Source organism: Maylandia zebra, linkage group LG18 (genome assembly GCF_041146795.1).
Source record: "Maylandia zebra isolate NMK-2024a linkage group LG18, Mzebra_GT3a, whole genome shotgun sequence".
Classification (NCBI taxonomy): domain Eukaryota; kingdom Metazoa; phylum Chordata; class Actinopteri; order Cichliformes; family Cichlidae; genus Maylandia; species Maylandia zebra.
Genome location: NC_135184.1, coordinates 30,974,222 through 30,988,390, shown reverse-complemented (window position 1 = coordinate 30,988,390; position 14,169 = coordinate 30,974,222). Strand labels below are relative to the sequence as shown.

The 14,169-nt window shown below is 40.0% G+C and overlaps 1 protein-coding gene across 3 annotated transcripts in view; it reads left to right on the top strand.

Moving 5' to 3' along the window:
• dusp12 (dual specificity phosphatase 12) overlaps positions 1-2,044 on the top strand; it is a 5,118-nt gene extending 3,074 nt beyond the window's left edge. For all 3 annotated transcript variants that reach the window (XM_076876850.1, XM_004573981.2, XM_004573980.2), the window contains exons 6-8: positions 556-647; positions 1,372-1,451; positions 1,605-2,044. In XM_076876850.1, the coding sequence (XP_076732965.1) occupies positions 556-647; positions 1,372-1,451; positions 1,605-1,748 (316 nt within the window). In that variant the 3' untranslated portion in view covers positions 1,749-2,044. The remainder of the gene's footprint in view (positions 1-555; positions 648-1,371; positions 1,452-1,604) is intronic.
• The last annotated feature ends 12,125 nt before the right edge of the window (positions 2,045-14,169 follow it).

The window sequence follows — 14,169 nt, the reverse complement described above, 5'->3', positions numbered from 1 at the left end:
AAAACACACCAAGTCCACTTTTGAATGGCTTAAGAAAAACAAAATGAAGACTTTGAAGTGGCCTAGTCAAAGTCCTGACTTGAATCCGATTGAGATGCTGTGGAAAAACTGCATCATTGTCTCACCTGATGCAGGAGGAGCTAAGAGGGTCACATCAAAAAGGTTTGCGGACGAAACTGATACCTTCAGTGTGGCTGAATTGCAACAATTCTACAAAGATGAGTGGACCAAAATTCCTCCATGTTGCTGTAAGAGACTCATTGCCAGTTATCGCAAACGCTTGATTGCAGTTGTTGTTGCTAAGGGTGGCCCAACCAGTTATTATGGTTAGGGGGCAATCACTTTTTCACACCAATGTATCCTGGTATTGGTATTAAGTTTGTCTTGAAGTTTGTACATCTTGGATAGGATATGTAATTTCCTAATGTAATCTAAGGAATCCAAGGAACTGAGTGACTCTTCTTCTGAATGGAGAAAAGGAGGTATTCAGCCTGGTGTGTGTGCCAGTTTGAGCTACAGCTTCTGCAGGCAGTAACCTCCACTTTCTCCTTGCAGTCGAACTCTATTTCGTGGCTCCAGTATTCTCAGTCATTTAGTAGGAGAAGGAGCTTCGGCCTTTAGTCACAAAAAGGCCAGTAACCTTACTGGTAAGAAGACATACTGTGAACATTCACTCAATAAATTATTGACAATGTCATTTTTAATTAGTATCTGGGTATTCTTTTTTTCTTTTTTTAATTTCATTGACTTTTTTTCACCCACATGTTCTTTTTTTTATGTTGCAGAGATACAGCTGCCCTAGATTAACAGTATTAATATTAACATATTTCATATTTCTATTAACGGATGCCCCACCTATATTTACAAGCTAGTTAATCAGAAAATATAATTACTGATGTTATCCAGGAATTTTCAAATGAACTTTTTTGCAATAAAGCTGAAAAACAATAGTAAAGCACTTTTTTTTTTCCCCCAAGAGATTTAGTTTTAGTTATTTATTTACTTGCATTCCTTAAAACATTCTAGTGGTTGAATGTTGAGTAATGTAATTTATGACTTGTGTGACGGCTCAAATTTTGGCATTAAAATGTGAATTCAGTTTTTTTCATCTAATAAATAATAATATATATATTTTTTAGTTTTAAGCAAGTTTCAGATTGATTTCTAAAATAGATTTTAAGATATTTGTTTTCTTAGTTTTATGACAGATTTGTTATCTCTGATATGATTTTACATTGTGTTGACATGGCTAAACTGAAGAAAGCTTGACTGTTTCAAACTGGCTTCACAGTACATCCATACATCCATAAAAAAGACTACAAAGTAATCGCACTTACTGAACTTGTAATCTTTCGATGTGTTGTTGTTCAGGAGAGGTCCAGTGTACATCATACTTTATTGAGCCAGTGCAATGGATGGAGCAAGCCTTACTTGGAGTGATGGATGGACAGGTAAAAAGCTTGTCATCTTTTCTCTTGCATCATTGTTTGTTACCCCCCAACAACTTTTGAGCAAATATGAATGTTTGATATGACCACCTTTTGCTAATTTACAGTTCTTGTTCATTCTCTCTTCCTTTCTTTTATATATTTGTGTGTGTGTAGCTGCTGTGTCCTAAGTGTAACTGTAAGCTGGGCTCATTCAGCTGGTGTGGAGATCAGTGTTCGTGTGGCCGTTGGGTCACTCCCTCCTTCCAGTTGCACCACAACAGAGTGGACGAGATCCGGCAGCTGAACATAATGAAATAACACTTCCTTATAGTCTGTAAGAAAGGGAATAATCATCATGCATAAAGACATACTCCAGTTTGTAACATGAAAAAGTGATTCAATTATTATCTGAAATACATAATGTAAATAAATACAAATGTAAATATCATTTATCTAAGAATTGTTGCAGGTACTTTTATGTTTCACTGATTAGTATACAACAATACTGTGTGTGTATCTGGGGGTTTTCACCATAAACTAACAAATAAAAAAGAAAATGTCTGCCTTTCACACAAAGAGTGGACCATATGTTTTTGAATTTGAATATTTCATGTTTAAGCTATGAAAGGCGCAATGTGTATCTTAAGCAAATGCACTTATTCGTTATGCTGTGTCCTGACATTGATAATCACCTGCCTCATTCTGTCCTAGTTGAAAGTCTTAAAGTAAACTTTTTATACAGATTAATTGCAGCGTGAGTTATCATGGAATCAATGAGCCCACACTGAAGAAAAACTGATAATTGAAAACATTTACATTTTCTTTATATAGCACCAAATCACAACAATTGACTCAAATTGGTTTATCTTGTAAGGTAAAGACCCTAAAATTGTTGAGAGAAAACCCCAACAGTAAAAAACAAAACAAAACAGGACAGAGTCAGGGGAGGGAGACAGGGCAACAGACAAGCTATGGAAGAGAGAGATTAATCATAAGTAATGATTAAATGCAAAATGGCATATAAAACACCCAGTAACTTAAAAGAGGTGAGTGAAGAAGAAACACTAAGCACATCATGGAAGCCCCCAGCAGCCTAGGCCTATTACAGCTGTCGATCTTCAAAGCCCAGGGGCCCGTTCTTCGTACCTCGCTAAGTAGGTTAGCTGGATTTGATTGTTGACGATTTCGTGTGATCTTGGATCGTTCGGTTCCCCGAAGCTCATCCGGGACTTGCTGCCATAGCAACAGAGCCGTAAGCGTAAACCTGCTCGGGAGCAGGTTCACTTTATGTAAACAGGATTAGATCGCGGCCACGCAGGTATGTCTGCTTCATTTATACGAAAGCAACAGCGATATTCCACCACTGTTTCACCATAAATAAATATTATCAATGTAACTAAAGATAATGCAGCACTTGATCCTGCAGCACTTGATCCATTTATTGATTTCATACAGATACATACAGGTCATTTCCTAAAAAAGGGAAATGTACTATTAACATTCTATTACATGTGATTATTACAGATGTAATTCATATTTCAGAGTAGTAATTGGAAATTACTTCGTGTAATCAAGATGGGAGACCACGGCTATAAAAGCGAAGGTGGATTTGGGAAGTCTGTCGCAGTCATATCCTGTCCGTATACGCGAGCAGCCCATTGCGGAAGGTGCAAGATTGATAAGGAGAGTTTCCAGAATTCAGCGTATATTGCGGGATAGACAGGATCCTTTAGCTCAGCGCGACAGTGTGCTCATTGAGAGATGTCGATATTCCCGTGAGGGTATTATTTACTTAACCAACTTGTTGACGAGGGGGTGCAGGACCACCACCTGTCTTTTTTTTGCTCTGCCCTTTTCTTGGTTGCTGTTATAAACAAACAGATTATTCCAGGGTCTCTTTCCAAGAGACGAAAAGCAATATAAGTGATAAATATTACCATTCTGTAGAATATTCTTATATTTCCCTTTTACTTGTTCCCATGTTCTAGTGGGTCCTGTTGTGGCTCTAATGTGTAAGGGGATATAATATAACATAATATAATATAATGTAATATAATATTGGATAATATATTGTAATATAATAAATTTACCCTACCGCCTACTGGTGTTGGCCAGAGGGGCCGATGGCGCGATATGGCAGCCTGGCTTCTGTCAGTCTGCCCCAGGGCAGCTGTGGCTACACCTGTAGCTGCCTCCACCAGTGTGTGAATGTGAGAGTGACTGAATAGTGGCATTGTAAAGCGCTTTGGGTGCCTTGGAAAGCGCTATATCAATCCACTCCATTATTATTGTTATTATTAAATTACTTACGAGTTTAATTTGTCAGCAACTTTCTGCCAGCTCTCTCTCCTTGCTTTTGCAGCCTTTGCAGTGTTCCCTTGCGTTCTGATTAAACTCTGAAACTCCTGAAATCCCTCACTCAAGAGTTCTTGCTCTGCTGCCGAAAAATACCGAGCGCTCTCCTTCGACATTTTCGCCGACCAATCAGAGGGTTGCCGATCAATGTTTCTACTATCGATGCGTAGCCCCTTTTACGACACCCAGTGATCTCACATTACTTCATCCAGCTGTACTGATCGTCAACAGCAGGTGTGTTCGGGGAACCGGATTAGCGAGCTCACGGTTAGCGCGATGGTTTGGTCTTGGATGTGTCATTTGATCTTGGATGTGTCATTTGATCTTGGATGTAGTAAGCGACGTACGAAGAACGGGCCCCAGAGCCCCAATACAGGAAGTCTGTGTCGGCACTCTTTTTAAAAAAGTTTTATCCTCTGAGCCTGTGGGTCAGAGTTCACATGGAGCCAATGTGGATGTGATGAACCAAGCAATGAAGGAGCATCAGCCACAGGTTAAAGTCCAAAAAAAGGCTTTTCATTTAACCCCAAAACAAACTTGGTTAAATTATACAACAATCAAAATCTTGGGCCCAACTGAAGCTAACATAACAAATCCCCCCCCCCCCATGATCCAGAGTTGTGGTATGACCCAATTTGCAGGTCTCCATATAGGCTTGCTTCACCCTTTTCCACCTCTTGGCTCATCAACCAAGGGACTGGGAGCAGCTGCCACTGAGGTAACTCAGAAAACAAAGAAAGATTAAATCATAGATGCACAACAGTGTAACCTAAAATCTGCGCACTTATTTTAGAATAGTGTATTATGTGATTGTATAAATGAATGAATTCTAAACCAAAACCAATTCTTTGTTATCCTGTAAATTAAATCCTATATTTAAAGAAAGAAAAATGTAAATGTAAGCCTCTATTGTAACACTATTACCACTGTGTGGCTGTACCTGCAGCCATAACAGTGGATGAGGGGACTCGCCCAGCTCTGACTACCTCGAAGTCCAGGTGTCTTCCCTCCTTTCACTGTTGTGGGGGGGACCTGACTAGACTTGCAGCTCATATCCTACCAGTCACACCTGTTACAGACCCTAGATCGTTAATTTTAGGGACCATGACAGTAGGCCTCAAGGTACTGTTATATTTAAATGGCTGGAGTAACCTGTAAGAACTTTTTACACTCGGAAAACAAGGGACTTAATACCCAGATTTTTACCTTTAACCATTTCACAAAAGGTTAAACATTTAATGTCCACAATTTAGACTTGCAGGTTACAGAATCCAAAATTAATAAAAATCAAAGTATAATAATCACATTACCTAAATTATACTTCTCTAATTTACCAACTCTGAGCTAATGCTGATTTTGTTCTGATCCTGTGGAGGAGAGAGGCTGGAGAGGATGGTAAAATGGTAATTGGCCTGTATTTATATAGCGCTTTTCTAGTCCCTAAGGACCCCAAAGCACTTTACACAACCTGTCATCCACCCATTCACACACTGGTGATGGCAGCTACAATGTAGCCACAGCCACCCTGGGGCGCACTGACAGAGGCGAGGCTGCCAGACACTGGCGCCACCGGGCCCTCTGACCACCACCAGTAGGCGGTAGGTGAAGTGTCTTGCCCAAGGACACAACGACCGAGACTGTCCAAGCCGGGGCTCGAACCGGCAACCTTCCGATTACAAGGCGAACTCCCAACTTTTGAGCCACGATCGCCCCCACAGGATAAAGCAGATCAAAGGAAAAACAGGATCCCCCGGGCATTCAGTGGAAGTATGCTGTGAATGAAAGACCTTCTGAATTAATCATCTTAACACGGCTTCAAATTTAGCAGAGGAAAACCCCCAAAATATACAAAACCAACTTGCAGGTGTATGGTTTGGTCAGTGATTGGTTCCTCTGGCATCTCTGCTGGAATTTTCAACTGTGACCTCTTTAGATCCAATCTTCTGATCATCAGAAGACAAAAAAGAACCTTGTATGTCTTCTTCACCTCACTTGTATACATTTCCACCTTTTCTCCCCCTTTTCTTTCTGGACACTAAATCTTGTGAGATCACATCCTGCCTCACCCACCACAGGGGCATCAAATTACTCAGTTAACATCTAATCACCTGATATCCACACACCTTATCATCCTCTCTCTGACTCAGTCGTCCCACATGCATGAACTAAAGTTTAAACTTTAAAATCACTTCATGACATTTTCTGTGTTATTGTTAACATAGATATTTGAACATTCAGTCATATATGGGTACACTCCTTCGTTTCATTCAGTTTATGTAATTCTACTTCAGTTAGATATCTTCAACATATTCTCACATGAACATTCAGTTTTAAAATGATGCCTTTTTAATTCAAATCAAGAGGATTACTTGCTTTTATTTCTTTCTTTTATTCAAAATCATAATGGGTGAGACACACACTAGTCTGCCAAGGTCAGAGCCAGATCATGTCCTCACAAAAATCAGACATTAGAACAGTTATTTCCACTACTCAAACTACATTTGTCATTTAACATACCATACTAATCAGACTTCTACTTTGGCTTCAGTAAATCATTTTTTAAGAATAAAAATGATTTACTATTAGCAAATAAGGGAAAAGCGTTTTACCTCCTCTCAGATGGAATAAGAGGAAACAGCCAGGGGAACTTCAGTCTCTATCGGTCCCACCTCTTTCACACAGCATAACCAAGGGAGGATTCACATGAGCAGGCCCTATCAAAAAAGCAAAGTTTTAAGAAATATCTCAAAAGTAGAGAGTCAATATGACCCTGTTCATCAGCCAGCTTTATCTGACAGGACACCTGTTATAAATTAAGATGACATCAGCTTGCAGAAACTTTTAAATCTCTCACTGTAAGAGAAGAAGTCACACAGACATCAAACCTATTCACACATTCATACAGTGTTTTGTATCTATGCCTTTAATCTAACACACACACACACACACACACACACACACACACACACACACACACACACACACACACACACACACACACACACCACTCATTCCCAGTATCTTTTCAAAGGACACGTCAACAAATGGAGTTGATCAGTCCACTGACCTTCCGTGTAGTAGAGGACCTTGTCAAGCACCCGAGCCACAGCTGCCCCAACACTGAAACCTCAAATTGTGAAGTTTTTCTATCTGTCCACTAGATGGAGCTAATTGATTATATAAACTTTTGGCTGCTTTGTGTTTTATGCTTACCTGCAGTAGTAGGACAGAAATTACAAAGCTCAATGGGAGAATCCTGCAACAGCAAAGTTGGTGATGGAACTGAAAAAAATCCTAGGATTTTTTTTACTTCAGAATTGAGCTGGTTAAAAGGTAAATACTGCTTTGAAGTAACTGCTCGAATAAGTGCTCTGAGCTATTTCAAGCTGGTTGCTGAGCAGTTAACACCTGCTTCTGGTAGTGTGTGATTTACATTTTCTAAATGTGTGACATCTTCCAGCTGTTCCACTGATTCTTTACTAGACTGAAAATAACATTGCTCTGACAATGGCAAAATTCATTGGAGTAAGAAATCATCACTAACATAACCTCATTGTATATGAGGCCTTTCTGTTTGTGTGAGAACACCAAGTCTTATTCTATTTTTTTTTTTAAACAAGTCTGTCCATTTACTCTGATAATTTCAACCTTACCTCCATACATACTAATGAAAAAACCAGTATGGCCCACGTTTCCAAATAATTTTAGCCCATGAATTCAGTTTGTCTCTGCTGTTTAGGTTATTATTCAGAAGAGAGAAAGTTCTGCTGGAAAGCACCTCATTAACAACAACAACAACAACAACAAAAAAAAAAAAGCCAAAAAAAAGTGTGATCTTGCTCAACACTGCTTGCAATACTGAAAGCAATTGACTATAAAGGATAAAGGTTATCATGTGAAAGTGATAATGTGCTTGAGAAAACTCAAACTACAGCATGTGCATTGTTACAGCAAGTGGTCCTAAGTGAGACTGTTTAACTGTAACTCAGCAGTCCTGTCCAACAGATGCCTGGAAAACTGGAACACACACTCTGGAAATTTGGTGCAGAGACAAAGGGGCAGGAGGAGCAATAATAATGACACTAAAAAGAGATGGTTATGTAAAAGAGGTGGAAAACGGATTTAAAGTTGAGGTGAAAATGTGTGAAAATGAAAAGAGTTGGAAGGAAAGAAAGGGGGATGTGTCTGAGTTTTCCATTCTCTCATTAGCATTGTATTTGGGAATCCATTCCAGCTTCATGCACAGTATGGCTGTGCACAAGTTTTTTTCAAAAATGTGAAATCGTATAATCATCGGGGTCATAAAAAGTAAAGATTTTCTTCTCTGTGAAGGAAAATGATTTATCAGTTCAGTTCAGCTGAATATACTAAAGCTGTGCCACTCAGTTCTATCTACCACTGCTCCCTGAACCTCCCTCACCCAACTCCCCCCACACACTACTACAGCTCTATTGGGATAATATGGTACTATCTTTAAGATATGACTGAGCCTGATTATTAGCCACATGGAGAGGGGTAGACTATTTTTAAAGCATTCCACTATTCCATTTTAACTTTACTTTATGAAACAATTTAAAAAGGTCATACACTCGATCATGCATGCTACCACCATCACTATCAAGAAGGGAGCTTAGACAAAAACAGTGTGGACCCAGTATCGTGAAAGTGTCATGGTAACCCGAGCCTCTTTGCAATACCCACAATCTTTATCTGTTTTCTATAGTTTAGCTGTAGGAGGAAGATACTTTTCAGTCTTGACAATACTGACAAATGTATTTTTAATTTATGTATTTACTTTTTTTAAGCAATCTTCTAATGTTTTTGTTAATCTCTCTCTCTCGCTCGCTCGCTTGCGCTCTCTCTCTCTCTAATGATATACAGTTTTTTTTAATTGGTTTGGCACTATTTTCATAACTGAAGTGTACATTTTCAAATCTCTCAGTACAAAACTCACATTTGATCACATTTGTAACACCACTAGTCATTCTTTCAAATCTGATGTCATGATTTCATTGTATTTGCACATATTCCACTTAATCATTGTTTCAGAACACATGATCATTGTGATATATTTTGAGAACATTTGCTTTAATCACCCAAACAAAACAGTAAGATCTTTTTTCAACTTAGTACTTTTACCAATCATTTCATTCAGGAGCAAATAATACAAGGTAAGGGTTTCATATTGTCCTTGTTGATGAATGAGTGTAACTGAACTGTAAAACTTTACACAGCAAATATTACACTTATGTTCAGACATAAAAAAATTATATACACACACACACACACACACACGAAAAATAGAGAGAAAAAACAAGTCATTTACATAAGCAAAATATATATTATTCTGTTTTATTTTTTATTTTTTTATCACTTTTACACAATTAATCAAGCCGGTCATTAACATTGGGCCATAAATTGTCATCAACATCACAGTAGATGTCTTCGTTGTTCAGGCACCGTGGGAAAAATCTCCTGCCATGACGAATCCAGGCTTGACATTGCTCAGCAGTTATATCACCGCAAGCTTCACACATGGCTTGAAGAAGGGAGACATGCTCATGGGGATGGCGATCATACACCTTCCACCTCCATGTAGAGAAGAATTCCTCAATTGGGTTGAGGAAAGGGGAATATGGTGGAAGATAGTGTCATGAAGCGAGGATGTGTTTGAAACCATTCCTGAACCAGCTGTACATGGTGGAAGCTGACATTGTCCCACACAACAACATAGACGATGTCTTCTCCCTGACAGGCCTGCTCCAGTTCATTTAAAAAAACTATCAGGTGTTCAGTGTTGTATGACCCTAGAACTGGTCTACAGCCTACCACACCATATAGCATATCGCTGCACACATTGAGATGTTTCCCCCACGTTGTCCAGGGACGTGGATGGTAGCCCTTTGTCCAATAAGGTTACGTCCTCTGCGTCTAGTTTTTGCCAGATTGAAACTGGCCTCATCAACAAAAATATACTTGTGATGATTCACAGCAGCGTCCAGCTCCATCACCCTCTAAAATGATAATTAAGTTGTTTTTTTTTTTTATTACAACTAATAGTTGTCAGTACTGTCACAGTGATTGCATGCCAGTTTAAAGTTTTTCCAGCAAGATGGTGCACCACCACATTATGGGTGCCAGGTCCAAGCATTTCTAGATGAACAGTTTCCTGGAAATTGGATTGTCATCGTGGGCCAGTTGAATGGCCCCCAAGGTCTCCCGATCTGACCCCCTTAGACTCATCTGAAGGCAATTGTCTATGGTGTGAAGATACGAGATGTGCAGCACCTGAAACTACGGATACTGGATGCCTGTGCTGGCATTTCTCCTGCGGTGTTGCTATCAGTGTGTGAAGAGTGGGAGAAGAGGGTTGCATTGACAATCCAACACAATGGGCAGCACATTGAACACATTTTATAAGTGGTCAGAAACTTGTAAATACCTCATGAAAGAATAAAGTTACGTTGAAACCAGGCACACCATTGTAATATATATATATATACATATACATACATATGAATGTATGTGTATGTATATATATGTGTATATATACACTCAACAAAAATATAAATGCAACACCTTTGTTACTGCTCCCATTTCCCATGGGATGGACGTAGAGACCTAAAATTCATTCCAGATACACAATATAACCATCCCTCCCAAACAGTGGTCACAAATCAGTCCAAATGTTAAGAGGGGGTCTGGGGACCCAGAACCGGTCAGTATCTGGTGTGACCACCATTTGCCTCATGCAGTGCAACACATCATCGCATGGAGTCTATCAGATTGTCAATTGTGGCCTGTGGAATGTTGGTCCACTCCACTTCAATGGCTGTGCGAGGTTGTTGGATATTCGTGGGAACTGGTACACGCTGTCGTATACGCCGGTCAAGCACATCCCGAGCATGCTCAATGGGTGACATGTCCGGTGAGTATGCTGGCCATGCAAGAACTGGGACATTCTCAGCTGCCATCTGCCCTGAACAATGTGAACCATGATTCATCCGTGAAGCGCACACCTCTCCAACGTGCCAGACGCCATCGAATGTGAGCATTTGCCCACACAAGTCTGTTACGGCGACGAGCTGGAGTCAGGTCAAGACCCCGATGAGGACGACGGGCATGCAGTTGAGCGTCCCTGAGACGGTTTCTGACAGTTTGTGCAGAAATTGTTTGGTTGTGCAAACCAATTGTTCCAGCAGCTGTCTGGGTGGCTGGTCTCAGACGATCTTGGAGGTGAACCTGCTGGATGTGGAGGTCCTGGGCTGGTGTGGTTACACGAGGTCTGCGGTTGTGAGGCCGGTTGGATGTGCTGCCATATTCTCTGAAACGCCTGTGGAGACGGCTTATGGTTGAGAAATGAACATTCAATGCACGGGCGACAGATCTGGTTGACATTCCTGCTGTCAGCATGCCAATTGCACGCTCCCTCATTGCTTGTGGCATCTGTGGCATTTTGCTGTGAGACAAAACTGCACATTCCAGGGTGGCCTTTTGTTGTGGGCAGTCTGAGGTACACCTGTGCACTACTCATGATGTCAGATCAGCATCCTGATGTGGCACACCTGTGAGGTGGGATGGATTATCTCAATATAGCAGATGTGCCCACTACCACACATTTGGACTGATTTGTGACCACTGTTTGGGAGGGATGGTTATATTGTGTATCTGGAATGAATTTTAGGTCTCTACGTCCATCCCATGGGGAATGGGAGCAAAAACAAAAGTGTTGCGTTTATATTTTTGTTGAGTGTATGTATTTATGTTTTTCTATGATTAAGTGGAGGAGTGCAATAGACCTGTATAGTCCAAAGCAAATTTCTCCTAGGGGGGACAAATAAAGACACTTTGACTTTATTTTGGCCACTTTGTAACTCAAAATCAAACAGAACATGTAGTTTGGTCTAATACATTCATATCATCAATATCATCACAATAAAACCTTTTATTCTTTTTATGTAAATTATGATTACATCCTCTTATGTTTTAACGTTAACTTACACTGAAGAAAAAAGAATAAGCCCGAAGGTGTGGCAGAGCAATGTTAGCATTGCTTCCAATTCAATTTAATTCAATTTATTGTATATAGCACCAAATCACAACAACAGGCACCTCTTCCAGAGAAAAATGATTTCAAATGAACTAATTAATTTTCCATCCATCCATCCATCCATTCGCTTCTGCTTATCCTTTTCAGGGTCACCGGGGGCGCTGGAGCCTATTCCAGCTGTCATAGGGCAAAAGGCGGGGTACACCCTGGACAGGTCACCAGTCTGTCGCAGGGCTAACACATAGGGACAGACTCACATTCACACCTAGTGGCAATTTGGATTATCCAATTAACCTATCCCCACAAGCTGCATGTCTTTGGACGGTGGGAGGAAGCTGGAGTACCCGGAGAGAACCCATGCAAACACGGGGAGAACATGCAAACTCCACACAGAAAGACCCCGGCCTGATGGTGGAATTGAACTCAGGACCTTCTTGCTGTGCGACAACAGTGCTAACCACCGTGCCAAATTTTGTATATTTGAGCTAATGGTAGCACTAGATGATGGCAGTATAGCTCTCTTACTCATGGATGTAAAGCTCCAGCACAGAATGAAGATATGACTTATGACTGTGACTAATGCAGAACCTGCATCAAAGGAGGAGGGGAGGTGGTTTGCAAGGAAGATCGCAAGACAGTTTGCAATACATAATAGAGATTTTAAAAAAAAAATCTTCACAAAGGTGGTACACTGAACCTTCTAGTAAGCCAAAATAATAATTCTAAATTGATTTGTACGGGAGGAGCTTGTTAATGTTCTGAAGGCAGTTGGGGCCATAGTTACTAAGAAAACCAACTTATCGTTGGTGTTCATCTGTAATAGACAGAAATCCTGCACCACTCGCAAGGTCCCAACAAGGCACATGTACAGAGAATACTTGGGAGAACCTGCTGTGGTCAGAATGCTTACATCAAGTTACAATAATTTCTTCAAAGTTGACATTTTGCGCCCACTTAAGACAGTGTATAATGTCTTCCTAAATTTTAGATGCCATTTATAATGACTTACATTATAAATGACACCTATAGTAAATTTTTAGTTCTAAATAGTTCATCTTTCATTATTTCAGTGGAAATAATGAAAGATAAAATATTTGCTCACTGAACAATACCAAGCACTGCTGTTTCTTTGAAATCTCCAGGTTTGTTTTTATTACTAAAGCTGATCACAAAAGTGTCATTCATCTGTCTGCTGAGATGGTTTCTTTAACTTTATGGTCTGCGAGAGCAAAACATAAAGTGCAGGGTTTAAGAAATCCTTTTAAAGTGCTTTAAACAGATCTCACATATGCCCAGGATTTCATTAATTTAAGTGGTTCTGTCTCAAGTTATCGTTAGTGGAGTACCTAGACAGCCTGTGCTCTAGCAGTATGTCTGTTAATACAGATGACAGATGAAATACTTCTGTTAAGAAAAAAAAAATTTAAAAATTCAGAATATTTCCTTTCATGGCCAAACAGCCTGTCTGGTCCTGGTGGAAATCCCATTTTATGCTGCTATTTCACACCAAAGAAGAGTGGTAACCGTTTTTAGAATACTGTCTGCAGTGTTTCTGGGGTCAACTATAGTCCTTCCTAAAATTTACAGCTCTATTTTGATTTAACTGACAAAATTTTAGGCTCAGTGCAGCCAGGCTGAGTGGCAGTTTACCTTACAAAGAAGAAGTTACAGTTTTCCCACAGTTAATTATGCATAATATTGCCTTATCAAAGCACATCCCACACTCAGCATAACAGTAATCATAGTTTTTCGCTGTTTCTCAAGAGTCGTGTTGCAACCACATTTTCATCAAATGTCTTTGTTCTAAAACCATAACAACTCTGTTTATAAGACTTTATAAACACAATGATGGTCCATAAAGTCTTCCATAAAAATGACCAGCTTTGGTAATTCACCTAAACAGCTTTTTTTCAACCATGGACCTTATATGTAAAATTAAATAAAATACAACCACACTGACATCACTCATTAATTTAGTCAAGTCTTGTTGTGAAGCCTCAAAATACGTATTTTTGCCATCACCATATTGGGAACCCCAAAATGAAAACCAAGAGGTGGAGCTGGCTTTCTCCTCCACGACAGACCAGTGCAGCCTGAGTCTCCCTGCAGTCTATCTGTCTCCCACTTCCCTCTCAACTCATTTGTGAACAAGATACCAAGTTACTTAAACTCTACTTAGAGAAGCAACTTGTCCCTATCCCAGAGTCAGCACCCCACCTTTTTCTGTGTGAGGACTAATTCTCATTCCTGCCACTTTGCACTAGGCTGCGAAACTCCCCAATGCAAGCTGGAGGCCACCACCTGATGAAGCCATCAGAATCACATCATCTACAA